This window comes from Pseudochaenichthys georgianus, chromosome 17, assembly GCF_902827115.2.
Source record: "Pseudochaenichthys georgianus chromosome 17, fPseGeo1.2, whole genome shotgun sequence".
Taxonomy (NCBI): domain Eukaryota; kingdom Metazoa; phylum Chordata; class Actinopteri; order Perciformes; family Channichthyidae; genus Pseudochaenichthys; species Pseudochaenichthys georgianus.
The window spans coordinates 10412223-10433514 of record NC_047519.1 but is presented as its reverse complement, the minus strand read 5'-3'; the positions used below and the strand labels follow the sequence as shown (position 1 = coordinate 10433514).

Genomic DNA, 21292 nt, shown 5'->3' with positions numbered 1-21292 from the left:
TCCGATTGGCAAGAAAAATTACAAATCCAGCTATCAAGCTGTCGCTATATATACTCACATGGAGGTGTTATATTCTAATAAGACTTCATGTGATGTAGTAGTAAGGTAACCAAACTAAATGGCTTGCTAATTCCCATGTTGTTTACTAAAGCAGCTCCAAAATACTGAATGAGTTTATGGAAGGCACACTGAAAAAGTAATTTTTGCATGTCCCCTTTAAGGATTTTGTGTTGGAAATGTATAGTAAAGAGGGTGAATATCTATACGACTTAATCAAAAAGATCCTTTAGAAATAGCTGGAAATGCTTTGAAGAGAGGCTGATCACAGGCAGTGGTGTCAAGAATAAAATAGCTCACTGAGAAAATGATTGATATCTCCCAAAGGACATCTTTTCACTAAAACCACTCAGTGTAATCTGCGTTTCTATGATGGCCGGTTCTATGTGTGTTCCCTGTCTACACATATAGCACTTCGCCATTTCCATTTCACAGTTAGCTCTTACCAACCCTCTAATTGTTTCATCTCCACGAATTTCAAAGCATAAACGATACTAATGGAGGATCCACCAGTCTCTCTACTCCAGGGATGCAGATCTAACTCAATATGCAGATGAGTGTTCAATGAGAATACAAATCTCATTATAATCTTTTACAGTTTTCTAATGGTTCATTGTCAGACCTGGAGCTGAACCAATTGTTACTCCTACACCTCTTTGTTTCTTATAAACCTACAAGGAGTGGATTATTCATGTGATTGAATAAAATCCTTTATCTTACCAAATACATGCAGTTTTGCTTTCACTGTTGTCTCTCTCCATGAATTTCTTTCCATGTGATGGTTTTGCCTGCCTCTCTGCAGAAAAAGATTGAAGAACTAAAAGCCAGCACCAAATCTGAACTGTCTGACTTTAACGGCCCGTCCACACAGCGGCGTGCGTTGACGCTTCCCCATTCACTTTGAATGGGGTGACGTCACTTTTAGCCGAAATGCATCGTGGGAAGCGACGTGGAGCGTAGCTGGCGTGGCTCGCTGCAAAAGTTGAGCAATGTTCAACTTTTGACGCCTCGGCGAGGCCAATCGAATCATATGCCAGTACAAGCTCTAGCCAATCAAACCGCTGCTTGTGTGTCAGGGGCGGGAGATTCATGTGGTTGGTTGTTGGTCGAGTTTCAGACACGCCCGCCGGCAAGCGTCAGCGCACGCCGCTGTGTGGACGGGCCGTCAGTCTCAATGAACCGTCTAACAGTTTCCTCTTCAGCTGATAGTGGCTTTAAAGTGGGGCTAAAGAGAGATAGAGCAAGCCCTCTTTATCAGAGTGCCTCAGTGGGATATGATTAATACAAACTCATGCTTGGCAATGTAGAAACCTTTAAGGCACAGTTTCCCAAGAACTCAAAAATACCTATTACTATTTGTGAGGGATTAATTTTGTACTCCTAAGTGTCAAAGAATAATTCTCCTTACTCCTAAGATATTTGACCTTTCGGCCTGTTGACGTTTTACGACCAAGCCGAAGTCTGTTATCTGTCTTAAGGAATGGGAACGGTCAGCTGTGGCTGACCTTACCAGTTTTATGACCGGTCAACTCTCGGTCATAGGAGCCATAGAGTCAGATATTGTGATTCAGTGCCCCCCAGGTGTTCACAGATGCTTTCCCCAATATGGGGGTTGACTCTGAGTGAAGCTAATTAAAGGTCTGCCAAGATGAGAAGAGATTCAGAATTGACATGGCAACTCACCGGAGCAGTCAGAACCTTTGACTGTGTGACTTGTGATGTGAATTTATCTGGCCGATGCTGGTAATAAACGCCAGTGTTTGACATCAGAACTCCTGCTCGTCCCGTGTCTCTCTGAGTCCTGACTCTCCATTGCTACAGAAGTTTCCCTTACACTATTTATTAGTGAAGATTGTTATATTTCACAAAGGCTCCGCCCTCTACTGGACTCTATGAGTACTACTCTCAACCATGCTATGCGAGCATTCACACACACACACACACACACACACACACACACACACACACACACACACACACACACACACACACACACACACACACACACACACACACACACACACACACACACACACACACACACACACACACACACACACACACACGCACTGAGTTTGTATAAACGTAGCCGGCCAATCAGGGCGAGCCTACCTGCATGCACGCGCAGGCACACAGTATATAAAGCGGCCACGCCTCCTGATCCTGTCATCTTTTTCTCTTCAGCGAGCGAGCAACACCTGACAGGGAAAGTCAAACGTTTGAAAGAAGAAGAAAGAGTTATCATACCTTCATGGAGTCGCCACTTCTCGAGACCCGGGCCTGTCCTTCTTGCCCTGGCTTAATAGCGGGCGCTGATCCCCACCACCTCTGCTTCGAGTGTTTGGGGGACCAGGATATGGCCGAGGCGGCAGGGACGCCGGAAGTCAGTCAGAGTTGGGGGTGCGGGGTGCAGGATGCGGTTGCGGGTCCGGGGGGGGTGGGGTAGTGGCGCTTACACTGTAGGTGCACTGCATAGTCCATGGAAATCCACCGCCCAGGACTGTCCGCCAGGACTTCCCCCTGGTGATGACCATGGCGGCGGAGCGTGGCAGTCCATCTTCTCCCAGCAGGCAGCAGGCTGGGCAGAGAACCTCTGCCCCGCTGCCACGTGACAGTGACAGGGCGGCTGCAAATAAACACGGGTGTGTGAGGCGTCTCGCTGATTGCTCTTCCGCAAGATGCCCCCATCTCACCGGATCAGAGCGATTATTTGGCCGCAGCATCGGCCAAATTAATTGCCTGGTCTGCCCATATTGGAGACAGGGAGGCTAAATTGCATCTCCTCTGCCCAGTGCGTGCGCTGGCGTGATATGTAGGGTGCACGGCTTCCATTAGGCGCACTGAACAGCTGTTTGTGTGCTTTGGGGATGGTGTGGCCGGTAAAGCTCTGTCCAAGACCCGGGAAACATGGTGTGCAGTAAGCCCCATACAGGGCTGGAGGACTCTCCCCACTATCGTCCATGCACACTCTACACGAGGTGAGTGTGTGTGAGTGTGCTCTACCCAGCCAAGTAAGCTGCGGCCCCGACTTCTACACGGTCTCAACCGGATGAGAGGAAGTTGGGGTGTGGTGGCTGTTAACCAAAGGCCGGTCAGGGGCAGTGTGATGGGTCGATGTTGTCGTACGACAGGGCCTTTATCCATCAGGGCTCCACCCACTGTACCCATAGAGTCCAATAGACGGTGGAGCCTGTGTGAAATATAACGGGGGGTTACGTATTGCAACCCTGGTTGTATAAGCACAGACGGAGCCCTCTACCTAGGGGCCCTGTTGTCACAATCCTAATGTCATGTCACGTTTTTAGTTTAGTCTGTCTTGTTTTGGGTGTTATTTTGCTGTTCTGTTCCCACCTGTGTCTTGTTATCCTGTCGTTAGTTCCCTGGTGTGTCTGATTGTCTAATTGTGTTCACCTGTTGCCCTTGTGTTTCTGCCTCCCCTGCCCGGCTGTTTCTCGTCTCGTGATTACCCCTCCCTGTATTTAGTCTTGTCTCTTCCTGTGTTCCCCTGTCGGTTCATTGTTTGTTTGTCCTCCCTTCACGTCACGCTTCTTGTTAGTCTCTCCTGTCTCCCTCCTTGTTGGTCACGGTCAGTGTTGTGTGTTTGTGCTACCTGTGACCGGAGACAGAGGACAGCCACGGTCAGATAGCAGGAGACAGAGGACAGCCACGGTCAGATAGCAGGAGACAGAGGACAGCCATGGTCAGATAGGAAAACATTCAGGAGCTATCTGGATCAGTCTTATGCGACAATGGAAACTGAACTAAAGAGAACATTTGAAACTTTAGCAGTCTGCGTGATCTGCCTGTAGGGAGGGGCGGGCCGGCCCTGCGAGTAAAGTAACGAGTAAAGTAACGAATTACTTTATGTAGATAGTAACGAAGTAGTGTAATATATTACTTTTTTTTAAAGTAATATGTAATATGTAATATATTACTTTTTTTTAGTAACGACCCCATCTCTGCTCGCGAGCAGAGGTCGCGTTAACCGAATATTTTCCGTCTATGACGGATTTTTTTTAACAATGACGGAAAAATCTGAAAGCAGTCCGAACAAACTCGGAACAGCGCCAACGTTTCCCCACAGCGAGGCTCCAGTGTTAAGCATGCCTGCCAAAAAGGAATGAAATGTCTGTGAGTTTTGGCAGTGGTCCCGCGAGGTGCAGTGGGCATGCATAACACGGCGCTGACAGTTCCCCGTTGACGGTTCACGACTGTGCTCTCTCCCCCCCCCCACACCCCCGTTGACAGTTCACGACCGTGCTCTCCCCCCCCGGTTGACAGTTCTCTCTCTCTCTCTTCCCCCCAATTCTCAAAATGATGAGGATATGTTGCTGCTACCATGTTAGTCTTCACAACATTTCCTTTTTCCGCCTTGTGCTACTGGAACGCAGTCAACTCAGATGTGATGTCTCTCCCAGTTCTGACCTCCAATGTAAATGGAACGCAGCATATCTTTACAACTCATTGATACCATCAAAGTTTTCATCTTGCGCTGTCATTAAATGCATGCTTCCTTCTGTGCAGTGATTGATAGGAAGAAAATAGTTCCTACATGTAACTGCTCACAGAAACGTCGGTGGGGTAACTATTTCTAGAAATAGACTTATATGTGAAAGTTTCAGCAAAAAAGATTCGCTCCTCCTGATCCATTTATATAAAAACCGGTCTGAAAATGAACTGATCAGATTTTGGCCACTTTATGATGTCATAACGATTTATAGGCTTGTGTAACCATTAGCCAATCACCAACCAAGGCTGTTTGTTGCTTTCCTCCACATAGCAGTCCATCGATTAATTGGCTGAATCACTGCATAATAATGTTGAGTCTTTTGATCCAGATTTTGTTGGTGCTCTTTGAAGAACTGTGTAAATAAAACACTATGGATGCAATGTGTATAGGAACATCATAAAGAATATAAACTGATCCCCTTTTATGGGCATAGATATGTCTCATAATTATTTGTGTGAACATAAAAATAATTTGTGTGTAAATATGTGATTTGGAAATGTAAAACACCATCCACAAATACATTTAAAAGATTTGCAAACTCACAAATAAATGTGCAAGTGTAAAACGGATCTGCAAATACGCTAAATATTTTCACAAATAAAAAAAAGATCTGTGATTATCTCTTTAACATTGACAACTTTCGATCAGGCATTTGTGAATCCATTTTGTATTTGCCGACCAAAAATGCGCTTGCGGATCTCAAATCTCTGCTCGTGGATCTCACATTTCTGCTTGTGGATCGTCTTTTTACACACACGGAATTTTGAGACATATTTTTCGCCGGTCTCGGCTAAAATGAAGTGAAGAAACATTTACATTTTACATTTATAATCCCGCTCAAAACCAGGACGGATTGGCAGTTGGCGCATGCGCAATTCATTTGCAGTCTCGACGCAGGGGAGTGTGGTTGTCTCCTCTCTGCTAACTGCAGCAGCTGCTCTGCTGCGGCCAGGCAACTGTCAGTCTGAGCGCCTGTGAGTACTATGGGAGGGAGGCGGGGCTCACGGCAGCTCGTTAACTGCAGAACAATACGTGAGTCTCCAAACACCAGAAAAGTCCCTAATATTATAAATCGTTAGATTAGTCGTTAGTCGCTTTTGACACAAATAAGTAGCCGGAGGGTTTGGAAAGCCGCCAAATGTAACGAGAAAATCGCCAAGTTGGCAACACTGTCGCGGAGTCTGTCTACGCGCGCGTGAAAAGTTTCTGACACTTTGGGGCGGAGCCACTGGACTTTGATTGACAGCTGCCAGGAACCCCGGAGTTGCCAGGTTTGATAAATGCCTGAACTACCAAGAGCCGAGGAGTGACGGCTGCAAGATCAGTTGGACGAGATTGAATGGTAAAGTTGTCCATAAAAACCTATTACATTCGTAAAGTGTACAGCTAATATATATATATATATATCAATTCATTTGATATAAAAAAATTACATTAATTCTAGGAGTGCAATACTTTTACAAACACTATAGTAATAATATGCATTCATTATGACAATATCATACTATTACTATAGGAGTGTTCTATAGTGTGTTCAAAAAACAACTACAGAAACACTATATATTATACTATTTAAAATAATATAGGAATACTACAAAGATCTAGATACAGAGTATATTGAAATGTTATAGGGCTACTATAGCTAATAAAATGGCACTACAGAAAAAACTATAGTAATACAATAGCTGCTGAAAAATACTACAGAACACTACAAACTTAAACACTATACAACTCTTATAGTATACTATAGTAATACTAGTTCATTTACAGTTCATTTCTTAAGGGAGGTGCATACAGCAGACAGTATAGTAGCAGTTTTCGACAGATACAGCCCACTCAAAAATATATTGTTTTATATAAAATTAATTAATATATATATTAGCTGTACACTTTACGAATATAATAGTTTTTTATGGACAACTTTACCATTCATTCTCGTCCAACTGATCTTGCAGCTCTCACTCCTCGGCTCTTGGTAGTTCAGGCATTTATCAAACCTGGCAACTCCGGGCTTCCTTGCAGCTGTCAATCAAATTCCAGTGGCTCCGCCCCAAAGTGCCAGAAACTTTTCACGCGCGCGTAGACAGACTCCGCGAGCGAGTGACGGCCCGTCCACACAGCGGCGTGCGCTGACGCTTGCCGGCGGGCGTGTCTGAAACTCGACCAACAACCAATCACATGAATCTCCCGCCCCTGACACACAAGCAGCGGTTTGATTGGCTAGAGCTTGTACTGGCATATGATTCGATTGGCTGACGCCTCGCCGAGGCGTCAAAAGTTGAACATTGCTCAACTTTTGCAGCGAGCCACGCCAGCTACGCTCCACGTCGCTTCCCACGATGCATTTCGGCTAAAAGTGAATGGGGAAGCGTCAACGCACGCCGCTGTGTGGACGGGCCGTAAGGCTGACACTCCCGCGAGGGAGCAAGAGGGCTGTCTCTCTCACGAGCGAGCGCATAGCCGCTCGCGGGGGTTTAATCTGCGCGCAAGGGTCATTTCATGCGCGTGTAAAAGCACATTTTCCGCTCGTGAGTAGCTTGTTTTGCACGCTAGAATATTGACCCAAATCTGACTCCATAGTTCTACTGAAACACTCCCCACACGCACACACACAGTACACCCGCGACTGTTACAATGAAGGCTCGATAATCAGCTCACGGCATATAGGCAGGGGTAAAGTGCTATTTTCTATGAGTGGGGGGCGGACCTCACCTCCTATAGGGGGGTCCGGGGGGATCGTCCCCCGGGAAGATTTTTTTTTAAATATTGAAGTTAAAAGCATCAATCTGGTGCACTTTGAGAACAACATTAAGAGATCTATGGATACCTCTCTCAACACGCAGATGAAACACAACTGTAAGCAGATTTTCTTTTTCTTTATGGATATTTTACAAATCACTCCCCTTTAAAACTGTATTCTTGTTTTACTGCCATATAGTATTTCATAACTGTTTTTCCTTTATTCTCTTGTTTTTTCTTTCTAACGATAATGATCATATGAAGGTGTGCCGCAGAAATAATCTTTTGAATAATTTGTGACCAAACCGTTTGAGACCCACTGAGATAACTTAGACTAAAGTTAACTATTTAGACACTTGGCAGTCCTTTAGCTCACCTGAGCCTCTCATTCTGTCAGGAGAGAGCTCTCCTCCAGCTTGTTGTGGAACAAATATCTCCTTATGTCTGTTAGTACAGCTAGCTAACCAGATGCTAACAACACGGTCCCTGCTGGCACCGGTCCCCCTCTCTCCCTCCCTCTATCACACTAAATGCGCTATTGCCACACACACACAGAGCCAAGCTTGAATGACACAAGCACACGTTTATTTCCATGCAACTCTCTGATTGGTCTGGTGTCTTGCAACAGAGGCAAGACATTCAAGGCATTCAAGGCATTCACTGAACACGTGAAATTACAGTCCTGCCGTCCTCTCTTGTGTCATGATGAGGTTCACGTAAAGCACGGTTAATGTATTATATTATTGAGGGAGATAATATAAAGCCCTGAATGCCCAGGCCAGGCGACGCCACTGGATTGACTATTGGCGCATTTCCACCGCAGGCCTCGCTCGACTTAGTACGGTTTTGTTTACTTTAATGCTGCACTTCCATTACAGTTTAGGAACGTGCCCAGTACGTCGACCGCGGTCGACCGGGGGCAATGCTGGTAGATCGCGAGTCATTCATAAAAAAAAAAAATCCAGCCCGTTAAAATAGACAAAATAGGTTTTGATCCCTCCTCCCTTGGCCTCCCTGCCACTTAATTCAGGAGTTTACTTGATTGACAGAAAAAGCGACCTATCGCTTTCCAGTCTGTTAACCCAGAATGCAAAGCGATACAAAATCAGTCAAGTGCCGGGAAAACTCAAATTAAGTTAAAGAGACAAACAAGAGACGAACAACAAAATGAGTGTGGGACTATGGGCTCAAAACAGTCTCATAATACACACATGCACACAGAAGGATTCAAACTTGTATTTCCGGATCCATACTTGTGTTTTTCAATGCACACACAAATGTATTCCGTTTCATATACATGTAAATAAAATCCAAATACAGAAAAAAGTTTTACATAATTATGTATTTTTGATCCTCACTTATTAGTTTCCCGTTTAAATCCCCTGAACCTACAAACAAACAGCTTTCTGTGCACGGATCGCTTTGCATTCGTGTGTGGGTTTTTTGAGACTCCCCTGACGGTCAGCCGATTCGTACTTGTACTTTTTTATATCTATAGCCAATCAGATGTCTCCTTCATTCTAAGCCAATCACATGAGCGCGCCCCCACGAGGGTAAGATTACTTCATATACGCATTTTGCGCAGTCCGGTCAGCTCGTTAAACAGACGGAGGAGCATCAGGTGATCATGCAGAGCAGCGTGTCTCCATCAGACTCAGCAGCTGATCTGATCTCTCTCTCGCGTCCGGCTTCACTCGCGTTTATGTCCATATCGATCAGATCTAGCTCTCCTGATCAGCCTTTATAGAGAGCACCGATCAAACTATTAAGAGTGAATATCGGCCGATAATGACCGGCGGGGCTCCCTCCGTTAACAGGTCAATGTCGAGCACTGGCTTCGTAGTGCACTGATCGATTAGGCTAAGCTAACCTGTAGCTGCTCCCTCCACACTCACAACAACTTCATACAGACATAAATAAAGCAGCTGTATTCGCCATACAGGAAACACACATTTAAAACGGTTTTGCCTGCCGTTTTTGTGTACACAAGCATTCATCAATGGTTTGGAAAGTGGCGCTGTACCTTAATAATATAAAGATGCTTGTATTTGCTGCATTTCCTGTTCGGAAAGTGGCGCTGTACTGAGAGTGGAGGGTGTCCTGAGATTAGCACCTGCAGGCAGGCTCCATGGAGCTGTCAGCTCCGGACTGCGCAAAATGCGTACATGAAGCGCTACGTCATGAACGCAAGAAATCTACCCTCGTAGGGGCGCGCTCATGTGATTGGCTTAGAATTGAGGAGACATCTGATTGGCTATAGATATAAATAATTACAAGTACGAATCGGCTGACCCGATCCGTGCACAGAAAGTGGTTTGTTTGTAGGTTCAGAGGATTTAAACGGAAAACAAATATGTGAGGATCAAAAATACATATGTAAAACTTTTTTCTGTATTTGGATTTTATTTACATGTATATGAAACGGAATACATTTGTGTGTGCATTGAAAAACACAAGTGTGGATCCGGAAATACAAGTGTGAATCCTTTTGCGGATCATGAAATACAAGTGTGAATCCTTCTGTGCGCATGTGTGTATTATGAGACTGTTCTGAGCCCATACGGGACCGAGCAAAAAGCTAAAGACATACCACTTCCACCCAGAATGGGAGGAAGAATATTTGTTTGTGATGTCACATTGAAAGGTTATTTGCCTTATTTGTAAAGCAAGCGTCGCTCTGCCAAAGAAAGGTAACGTGGAGGCATTATCGGAGTGTTCACAAAGCATATGACAGCGACTTCCCTCCGAGTAGCGAGTTGAGAAAGAGAAAGGCCATGTATTATTGCTACAAAAACATTATCTCGCAGTCTTAGTGTCGCCAATTCGTTTCTAACATGCAAAAAGACAACAAAAAATGCGTCTATGGTCGGTGTATTTTCGACCTTTCCAATCCAGACGAGATCTCTCTCTCCCCCGTCTGTGTGCGAGGGGGCGGGGCAGTTTACACACACTCGGCTGCTACATGTAGCAACACACGGAGGGGATGGCGGAGAGAAGCACTCCAAGGTGTGGTTAAATGTTACCCGTCTTGAGGTGGACAATGCTCGTTGCCTAGAGCAGGGGTTCCCAAACTTTGCCATGCCAAGGACCCCCATAGCATTATCCTCTGGCAGGGACCCCCCTGTTGCAATATTTTTAATGATGTGTACATTATGATGGCAAATGTAAGAAATTAAACATACAGCTTCTTAATAAATATTCTTAATATATTTTTCTATTAATAATTAATAATCAGATATTCTTCTATTAACAGTAGCCTAAACATTTTTAGTTTTTTATCTTTTGTTTTTCATTCATTACATTCATTGTGTCTTCTGTTACAAATATTCTTAACAAAATATTAAACAGTAATATCAACAGTACATATTTTTTAAGTGATTTCCGTCTTAATAATGTAACGATCACAAAGGGAGTCGGAAACAGGCTTCTAGTTATTAGGCTTTAATAACTCTTCTTATTCACAAATGATCACAGGTTCATGTACAGCTTTGTGGGTTCAACCTCACACTAACACTAACTCCCACACATACCCATATATATATCAGTGTCTACGTCACAACGTCCCGCCCTCCCCCGCACATCAACCAGCATCACTGTGCAGCTCTATGATTGGCAGAGAGACGGGGGATGCCTGAGTGACACCCTCAGCATCCTATACAGGGTCGCTACTACCCCCCCACTACAAAATTCCTCGCCCACGAGGAACAAATAAAACCCAGCACAAACACTATAACTACACACTGTACTTTGACTAGGAAGGTCTGGGTGGACTACCATCCCTTCCAGTGAGACCAGGGCGCATTCTTGCCCTCTACAGGAACCCGAGGGGTCTCACTATAACTTTACTACCAAACAAAGTCTCTGAAACGACCCGGGGGTCGTGACTGCCTTCTCGGCAGGGGGACTGGGGTCAGGAGGACAGGGGTTGCCGGTTCTGGCCCAGGCGACGAAAAAATGGGGGGACACTCAGTCCCTGATGGGGGACTGCTGCTCTGCTCGCCGGGGGACCTGACTGGGGGTGTCGAGGGGACGGCTGTGGGCCCCGATGTTCCTTGGGCCTGTGGAGAAGCGACTCCTCTGTACGGAGCCAACCTGTCTCTGTGGAGCACAACTTTTCTCCCCTTTGGTGGCAGTTGCACCCTGTAGACCACTTCCCCCACCCTCTCCAGTACTCTGCAGGGACCAACCCACTGACTGTCCAAGCGGCCAACGAGGTATTTGTTTTATGTTTTCATTTTCTTATTTTCATTAATGTGTGCAGTGTAGCACAATATGCTAATATGTTTGGCTATGTATACGTGTCATTCGGTGTTGTAATTCTCACGGCGTAAGGGAAGAGGGGAGGCTACAGGATGAAAACTCCAAGAAATAAATGCCCGTTTTAAAGAACCAACCTGTGTCTGTGTCGTGAAAAGAGCTACAGATCTCTTAATGTTGCTCTCAAAGTGCACCAGATTGATGCTTTTAACTTCAATATTTAAAAAAAATTCTTCCCGGACCCCCCTAGAGGAGGTGAGGTCCGCCCCCCACTCATAAAAAATAGCATTTTACCCCTGCCTATATGACGTGAGCTGATTATCGAGCCTTCATTATAACAGTCGGGGGTGTACTGTGTGTGTGTGTGTGGGGAGTGTTGCAGTAGAACATTCCACTGTAGCCACTGTGGGCTAAGCCCCGAATGTTTTCAGGTCCAGGCGACGCCCCTGGTGTGGACGGTCGGAGCATATACTGCGTTAGCTTAGCCGATCTCCATTTAGACAAGGTTTTTCGCCTGGCGTCTGTCTGCAGACTTGTCAAAGCATTAATTCATGGTTTTTACTAACCGGTATCAGTATGTTGTTACTTCGGCATCATTTTGAAACGTGTATTACAATTGAATCACGGTCAAATATGTTCAAAACGGTTGAGTCCCTCAGCAGCCAACGAAGGATTTTCCACTTTAATACCAACGACGGTAGCTGTGAAGCACCTCTGGAACAGCAGCTCAGGGTCTGGCGGCAGGTTATCACAGTCAAGCTTTCTGCTCATGAAGTGTTTTCTGAATCCCTGCGGACCAGAGATGCAGGCCGCTCCCACACGACTCGGCCCCTCACTGGGATCTCCCACTGAAACACAATAGATTCCACATAGTTCAAAATCAGCATGTGTTTTCTTTACCAAATGCCAAACCCAGTGTTTCCCCTATATACAAATAGCGGCGGCGCAGCGCCACTGTATGTACTGGCAGGGCCGATTTTTGGCATAGGCGACATAGTGCGCCAGATCTGGAGAGCGCTGCGCTGGTAGCTCTGGGAGGGGAAAAAACATTTTGGACCGTTGGCGCTCATCCTAATTTTTGGCCTTGATGTAACAACATTCATAATTAAGTAAATGTAACACCCTTTTCACCCCGGTTACACTTTTCATTTGCCCTGTACGATGGGCGCTGTAAGTGATGAAAGGCTTCTCCTTCCTATTTATACCGGAAGGAGGCCCGAGGGTGGGCGTGGACTACAAGTTTTCAGTGCTGCGCGGGGCACAGGGGATTACCCAATAGCGATAGCCTTAGAGGGCGAAGCCATATATGAAATAGAACACTAATGTTACCACAGCACACCACGCACACACACACTTACCTGGCGCTCTGAGGGGCAGGCCGTTGTCAAGACGACTGGGTTTGGTGGCGATGAACAGGTAACAGAGGACGCATACAGTAATGAGGAAGGCAAGGAGGACCACCGCGGCAATGGATAGACCAACCAGAGCACCAATACTGAGAGGAGGGAAGAAAAGACAAGGAGATGAGAGAAATAAGAGGAGATAAGGACAGGAGAGAGGAGACAGGAGAGAAGGGATAAGTGGAGACAATACAAGTAGAAGAGGAGTGAAGTGGAGAGTGCAAAGGTAGAAAGGTAAAGCGGCAGAGGGAACAGAAAGGGGATGGTTGACAGGAGGAGAAAGAAGAGAAGAGGAGAACATTTGAGAAAAGAAAAGAGGAGAGGAAAAGGAGAGAAGAAGAGAAAAGAGCAGTAGAGAGGACATGATGATTTGAAGGATGGAAAAGAGAATATCCAAAAGGGGAAGATCAAATATATTAATAATTTGGTTTAGCTCAGTAAAGGGTATAATGTTCAATATTGCAGGTAAATCCTATAAGCAGCCATGGAGTTGAGTTATTAGCACTTTTTCTTTTTTATTGTAGAATAGGTTTTTCATCCACACATGACACTAAAACAAATGGAGCTGTTAATGTATTAAGAGAAGATAAGATGAGCCATAATTAATCTCCAGATCAGAAATGCACGTGTTGCAACAGCACAAGGACTGAAATGAACAAATTAACTAATAAGGAAAGAAAATAAAAAGGAATAAATATTAAATTAAACAGAACATAAATAAAAGCAAAGCATGTGACAGCTGGGATGGATTGGATTTTTTAATCATGAGATAATTTATCAGTCAGGTGGTGCTGCTCACATTACACACACACACACACACACACACACACACACACACACACACACACACACACACACACACACACACACACACACACACACACACACACACACACACACACACACACACACACACACACACACACACACCCACACACACACACACACACACACACACACACACACACACACACACACACACACACACACACACACACACACACACACACACACACACACACACACACACACACACACACAGTATTTTATTTCACTATACAGTATTTAATTTTACATTCATATTTTAGCTCATATTATTCTATTTTACTTCTCTCCTGCATTACTTGCACATTAGCCTTGCAACATTCCAGTGCACTATTTGATTGCTGTTCTGTTATTTCTTGCACTATTTACATTTTTTTAATGTGTTTTATTGTTTAATGTCTTATTTATGTTGCGTTGTTGGAGGACCTTGGGACTTTTCATTGCCATAACTACACTGTGCATAGGACAATAAAGCCTTTGAATCTTAAATGTAGAATTTCCAATTGAGTTACAAATAAGTAAAACACTGAAAATAATGACACTTTTTCAAATGTAAATTTCCCTCACCTCAGCCACCACATGTATCCGTACTCATAGGCAAAAAAGCTGTTGGGATCATCACAGCAGTACTTGACATCATTAAATCCGCAACAGTACACAGCAACAGCGGCATTTCCCGCTCTGGGGCACGAGAATCTGTCCACAAACGCACCGTCAGTGTTGGAGTAGCTGCTGCATTCAGCGCTCATTCTGCTGCGAGAAAAACAAACACTTGTGGTCCGTGGATTAATAAAATGGGAGAGCAGAGCCACCGGTGTGTGCTCTGCAGTGGAAGGACACACAGAGGGTGGGAGGTGGCCACTTTTCAATCTGAAGAAAACTGGAGCTCTTTTCCTCTCTCCCCCTTATCTTCCTCGCTCTCTCATTACTCATTACAAACACACGCGCGTGCACGCCAGCATGCACTGACACATGGCGTTAAACTCTGCTTACTTAATCTGCTTTAGTTTTTGGACAGTATAAGCTTATTATGCTGTTTGTTAGTCTGCAAAAGCATAAAGACAGGAGCACATGTATTCATGTTAATCACAGTATTGAAATCAAATCAAGTTTTATTTATATAGCACATTTATAAACGATTTTTGGTCGAGCCAAAGTGCTGTACATATAATAAAAATAGCCTACAGTTGCAATAGAGTCTGTCTGCAGACCGCAGCAAGGAGGCGTTTCCTATAGGGGCGTTTCCTATAGTGAACGACGGGAGCCGGCTCTCGCCCGCGAACGAGACATTTTTTGTTTTGTTTTTGCGAAGGGATCTAGATCGGCATGAAGGCACATTATGCAATGTGCAATGTGGACATTATCCCGCTTATTACACATGGCCACATTCTCAACAAAGTAACGACATGACTCCCAATAATAATTGAAATGCTTTTATGGATTTAGAAAAAGATTTTATTGATTTAAAAAATTGTTTTCTGTATTGATTTAAATTGACATGCATCCGCTAAGAAAAGTAGTCCGTTGTTACTGTTTGAACTAACGTAACAACGGCAGGAACTGCTTCTATAGTGTTTTTGAGGAGCTTTTTGATTACAGATTTGAAAACATCGTTGCTTGCTTTAAAAGTAGCACAATTCATTATGTCAAACCTTGAAAGATATCCCTGCCCTAATGCCCTATGTCTGGACCGCTGCGTAAAAAGGAGGGTTTCTGATTACTTCTCTTCCTACTTTTTGTCCCCCTCTTCTCCCCGCTGTAGCCTAGCAGTTGATCTCAAAGCACGCTCCCCTCTCCTGCAGGGAGAAAAACTATATTTATATACTTTATATAGGTTGATACAGTAGCCCCTTTTTTTAAATAGTTTTTATAGGTGTTGCCATCTGTTTTGTGTAGCGTGGTTCTACAAGCAAGTCAATGCATTAATTGGGTGGTATCAGAGAGTTACACGGGTCTGTAAATGCAATGAAAACAATTGGCCACAGCAAATAATTTATATTAAACATGTAATTTTTACTTTTGAATACTTTAGTACAAAGGATGTCTTGAATAATTTAAGTGATATATGTGTACACATATAAATCATTAGTCAAAACAGCGCTACATTTGATTTAATTAAAAGGTATAATATGTGGTAAACTGAAGAGCCCTTTGGGAGCCGAAAGAGCCGGCTCTTCTTGGTGAGCCAAATGATCCGGCTCAGCAAGAAGAGCCGGAATTCCCATCACTAGAACAATGACTTCTTCTGCAAGGATTTATAAAAGCAGCTGGATAAAAAAAGTTAGGAAACGCCCCTATAGGAAACGCCCCTATAGGAAACGCCTCCTTGCTGCGGTCTGCAGACAGACCCATCTCTACAGTTGAGACACTTTACAGCAGGGCCGTATTCACCATATACATTGGGGGGGGACACATCCCCCCCAATATTCAGATACACTCAAAATGTCCCCCCCAATAAATAGTAAAAAAAAAAAAAGTTTTGATTTTTTTAATTTAAATAAAATTGCTATTCTATGACTTCTTTATTTTGGTTATTTGTATACTTGAAAATCTATATTTTCTGTTATTGTGAGCTTCACCAAAATGATATTTCTTTTCATATGTAAATTGGTTCCTTATTTTGTACCCGCGGGTGTATTTCGCTGTTGCACGTCTGAGTCCACCTTCAGTTAGCTTGATGCTCCAAGCAGGTCAGTCATGTTTTAATTTGCCCTCCATCAGTTCTGGTATCTTTTCTAGTTAGCCCTAAAGTAATCTATATTATTTTATTTCGTAATGGTAATGTTAATGAACCCTCCGGTTTAGCTTCTTTGTGTAAGTAACTTGTAGTTCTGATGTTAAAACCGAACTTTTCAGGAATAGTAGCTAACTAGCTGTGGGCTAGCTGGTTTCAGTTGTTAGCCAGGGTTTGGCCGGCTAGTGTCAGTATATAATATAGATATCAATATAGATGTTTTTAAAGTAAATTCAGATTGAACATAGTAAAAAAAATGTAAATGATAGTGTCTGTGCAAAAAATAAACCATTACTTATTGTGAAAACCACCCTTGAATGATGGGATAGTAGACTAAAAGCTTTAGGAATCCAAACTATAACAAATAATAAGTACCCTGTATTAAGATTGATGCAAAACAAGTATTTCCAAGGCACACCTTTATATGATCATTATAGTTATACAAAATAAGAGAATAACAGAATAACAGGTATGAAATCCTTCCAACTCATACTACAGTTTAAAAAGGGAGTGATTTGTAAAATATGCATAAAGAAAAAGTAAATCTGTTCAGTTCTGTTTTACATGGGTGTTGTTGAGATGTATCCATAGATTTAGTCCCTAAAGTTGCTCTCAAAGTGCACCAGATTGATGCTTTTAACTTCAACATTTAAAAAAAAAATCTTCCCGGGGGAGCATGCCCCCGGACCCCCCTAGAGGAGGTTAGGTCCCCCGCCTGCCCACACCCCCCGTCAAATTGTCCCACCCACATTGAGGATGCTTCCTACACCCATGCCTGAGACACAGTTTCGTGACTATTGTTGAGTTTTCCCCCCACAGGCAGGGGCATGGGGTTTAACAGGTTTTAAAGTATCCAATGTGTTAGTGATTTTTTATGTATTTTCCTTTAGAATGGCAGGAAATTAGTATTCAAATTTGTATTGAATTTTTGGTCCCCCCCAATGTTGACTCCATGAATACGGCCCTGGCGTTCATGCTCAAACCCGCTTGAGGAATGAAAGGTGTGTGGAGGCATATCTGTGACATAGGAAACAAGTCCGTGCTGTCTAATCAACCGCCAGGTTGTAAAGACAGCCGGTTTGTGCCGCGAGCCCTGTTGCCTAATAACCGATAGGCTATGAGGCAACCGCTTATGTCATCCGGAGGAGAGCTCTCCTGAACCGGGGGAACAGGGAGATCTCCTTAGGCGGCTGCCTTTCCGATGATCTCCAGGAGTTCCTGGAGAATACCGTCTATACGGCAGAGCCTAGATGGCGGATAGTGTCAGCCCGGCAGCCGAACCCACAGGCCCGGCCGCCGGGCTGACACCGGGCTGACACCGGGCCCCGCCCTGTCTCCCCCGTCCGGAGGAGAGGGAGGATGGGGCCGGGGAAACCACATAGTGATCCGTGAAGGGAGGGGAAGGAGTCGCCTGACTGCTGCCCGCCACTCGGATCCAATAATCAAGGGCTTGGCCAATCATCCCTGGCCGCAGCCGCGAGAGCGTTCGCTCTCTGCTGTCTGTGGGCCAGAGGAAGACGGACACAATGAGTGCGCGACACCTGGGGATTGAGAGCCGCGTTTGCTTGCTCCAATCCCCGGCAGGACTCACCTGTATCGTCTGTGTAAAGCCGCTTCCTCCCTGGAGCGAGCCAGCCACAGCCGGTCGTAATTCATATGTCGGCTAACCCCGAGCCCCGCCCTCTCTCGGAGAGGGAGAATGGGGCCAGGGGGAAATGTTTGCTTTCTAGTAAACAGCTCTGAAAAGAGCTTGTGCCTGTACAGTGCTTCTGCAACGGAGTGCTGAAGAAAAATGGGAGCAGTTGGACGGGCCATCTTCCTATTTATACGGAAGTGAGGCCGGAGGTGGGGCCCAGGTGGGCGTGGATTAAATCTGTCAGTGCTGCACACGTGCAGTGGGATTACCCAATAGCGATAGCCTTAGAGGGCGAAGCCTCATACGAAATAGAACCATCAGTCTATCCTCGGTTATAGCTCCTCCAGAGAGCCTCCTCGTCGCTCGATCCTCGGTCCTCGAAGTGCAGTTAGAGAAATTAGATGTCCTTCAACATGACGCGCTGAAATTCATTTCCGGGTCACTACCGGAGGACCGAGGAGTCGAGGAGTCGAGGTGGGGGATTTGATGAAATGAGAAAGGGCCCAGGTCTCACTCACAGCCTCTTGTTATTAGCCAGCTAATAAATACAACCACATACACAAAGAAAAGCAGCAATTTCAACATGTCCAAGCATCCTGTATCATAGCCATGCTAATAATGTTTGTAATAAACTAAACCGTTTGTAAATCAGTCAAGATTTCAGCGAGTTAAGAGTATTTTTGTGCAGATCACTCACCTTACAACAGCTACCATAACGCGAATCAGAGTAACTGTTGACTGTAGCAAGATGGCGGCCGGTCAGCTACGCTGGAAAATCTCCCATGAGCCATCTAGTGTTTATATATATCTATGTAGGAACCTATGTGTGTTGTGGAGAGGTTCCGCCGGAAGGCCCATACCGTTTTTGACCACACACGGACACACACACACACACACACACACACACACACACACACACACACACACACACACACACACACACACACACACACACACACACACACAGACACACACACACACACACACACACACACACACACACACACACACACACACACACACACACACACACACACACACACACACACACACACACACACACACACACACAGGACCGAGCATCGAGGAGGCTCTCTGGAGGAGCTCTAACCGAGGATACACTGATGGGTCCTCCATGGTCCTCCACGGCTCCTTCGTGGATGCATTTCCGGCAACAGAGATGTTTCAAAGAGGCGTGACGCACGGCCGGACTTATCTCAGCCAATGACAGCTCTGCATGCTGTGCATCCCCTGGATATTATTTTATTAACTGCTTTCATCGCGACGCGATGTTTCCAGAGAGAACAGCTGTCAGGTCCTTGCAGAAAGCAGAGCAGTGTGTGTAATATATATCACTCCAGGCCTACTCTCTTTATTTGATGTAGTTTAGTAGTGTGGGAATCTGACGTCATTGTCACCTGACGGTGTCACCTGATGCGGTCACATGACCGGTGACCAGGTAAACAGGAAGCCATAAAAAGTTTGCCGTCAGTTCAAAAAAAAGTCTCTCTTGGCTGCTTGTCACTGGTCTTCTCCCTCTCACAAAGGTAGGAATAACAATTTTAAGGTGGTTTTATGATCTTTTAAATTAACTTATGCAAGTGGCTCATTTAGTTTGGTTTTATTAGGGCGAGTGCAAGACGAGAGTTTACCATTGACGGAGGGAAACTCTCCCGACAGGCACAAGACCGGGTCTGTTATGAGTCATTTGCTTTTAAATGGCGTTTTTAATTGTGTTTTAAGCAACTTATTTATGTGTTTTACAGAGCTTAATGTACACAACCGGCCCAGCTACCCGGGGTATTAGTGACCATTTCCCCGGCAGGATTAAGCTGAGTTGGAAATCTACTCTGTGGAAGACCAGGCCAGCCACTGTCCTATAGTGTTTCTTGTGTATTTTCTTGTGTATTTTCTTGTTCATTTTCCTCATGTGCAGTGTATGGCAGTATAATCATTTTATTATTTGTGTCGTAGGTTGCGCTCCTCTGCGGTGTAGGCCTGGGCCCGGGTGGAACGCTGCCTGCCTTCAGTTTAGGGACTGCACGGTGTGACACTTTCTTTTCTGTATGCTAAATATCTCACTGTTATTATTTTATAGAGATTGTGGTTTAAATATTGCATGCTTATGTTGTTTTGGTGTGTGGCTTTTCTTATTTTTGTCCCTCACGATTAGCAGGCACTGCAACCCAGCGGACCGGGCCTGCCCAACTGAGGAGGGTAACTTATATATGTATTGAATTATATTTGCCATTTTTATACTTTACATGAATCGATATTTTAAACGGTTTCCAAACACTTGTTAAATAAAGCTGTGTTATGTTTTTGGAATTCATGCCTCTGTCATAATTGAACCGATTTAGGGGAAGCTTTAAAATCAATCCACGACTTACATTTAGGGTCCACGGGTTCCTCCTGCCCCTTAGCAGGAGGTGGCGTTGTCAGTGACTAGCTTTACATATGGCAACCTCAGTCACGGTTACCACATTTTGGCGTTGTCGGCAGGATTGACTTAAAAGAGGCATGAATTCCTGTATTTTTGGTTTCTTTTGTTTATTGAGATAGCGACAGTGGCTGGCGCTGGACAACGGGACGAAGGCCCTTGGACGTGGATGAGCCTGTAATGGAAACCAAAGGCCATTGACAACAAATGTGACCCCATTGCTGTTTAACTGTATTGCATATATCTCAAACACTTGTTTCTCATTTTTTTTGCAAAGTTATTAACCAACCTACAAAAATGAGTGTTGATCAAGAGGTGGGGGAACTGTTTGCTCTGCGTGAAGAGGTACAGAGACTGCGTGTGGCTAATGAGCATCTACTCCAAGAAAGAGGTGCCAGTTCAGATGCAACTACTACCAGTGTGAATACAGGTGGCTTACCTCCGAGCAGTAATGTAGCATCACCCAACTTGTCTACACTCCAAGTTGAGCGTTTTGTGTACATACAAAGAGAGAAAATGTCCCTACTTTTCAGGCTCCAGCTCTAAGCTTGACATGTCCATATATGATTGGATAGAACAGTTGTAGTCATGTTTGAGAGACAGGCACATGACTGCTAGAAAGGCCCTCTTTCTTTATTATCATTTGGAGGGGGAAGCAAAAACTGAAATCAGATTCAATCAATGTTTATTTATA

The 21292-nt window shown here is 44.6% G+C and overlaps 1 protein-coding gene across 1 annotated transcript; it reads right to left on the bottom strand.

Annotated features, from left to right (window-relative positions):
- Positions 1-10731: 10731 nt before the first annotated feature.
- Positions 10732-14605, bottom strand: LOC117463006 (protein shisa-like-2B). Its single transcript, XM_034105407.2, has 3 exons — positions 14356-14605; positions 12922-13058; positions 10732-12411 (listed from the first exon to the last, which is right to left on the bottom strand). The coding sequence occupies exons 1-3, from the start codon at positions 14535-14537 to the stop codon at positions 12191-12193; spliced, it is 540 nt and encodes a 179-aa protein (XP_033961298.1). The 5' UTR covers positions 14538-14605; the 3' UTR covers positions 10732-12190.
- Between the last annotated feature and the right edge of the window lie 6687 nt (positions 14606-21292).

Bases quoted from the DNA above. Each gene is read 5' to 3' on its own strand.
- LOC117463006 (XM_034105407.2), bottom strand. From the start codon at position 14,537: ATGAGCGCTGAATGCAGCAGCTACTCCAACACTGACGGTGCGTTTGTG. The intron at 13,059-14,355 runs GTGAGGGAAATT...CCCTCCTCTCAG, and splicing joins GGATACATGTGGTGGCTGAG to TATTGGTGCTCTGGTTGGTC. The intron at 12,412-12,921 runs GTAAGTGTGTGT...ATTGTGTTTCAG, and splicing joins CCTGCCCCTCAGAGCGCCAG to TGGGAGATCCCAGTGAGGGG.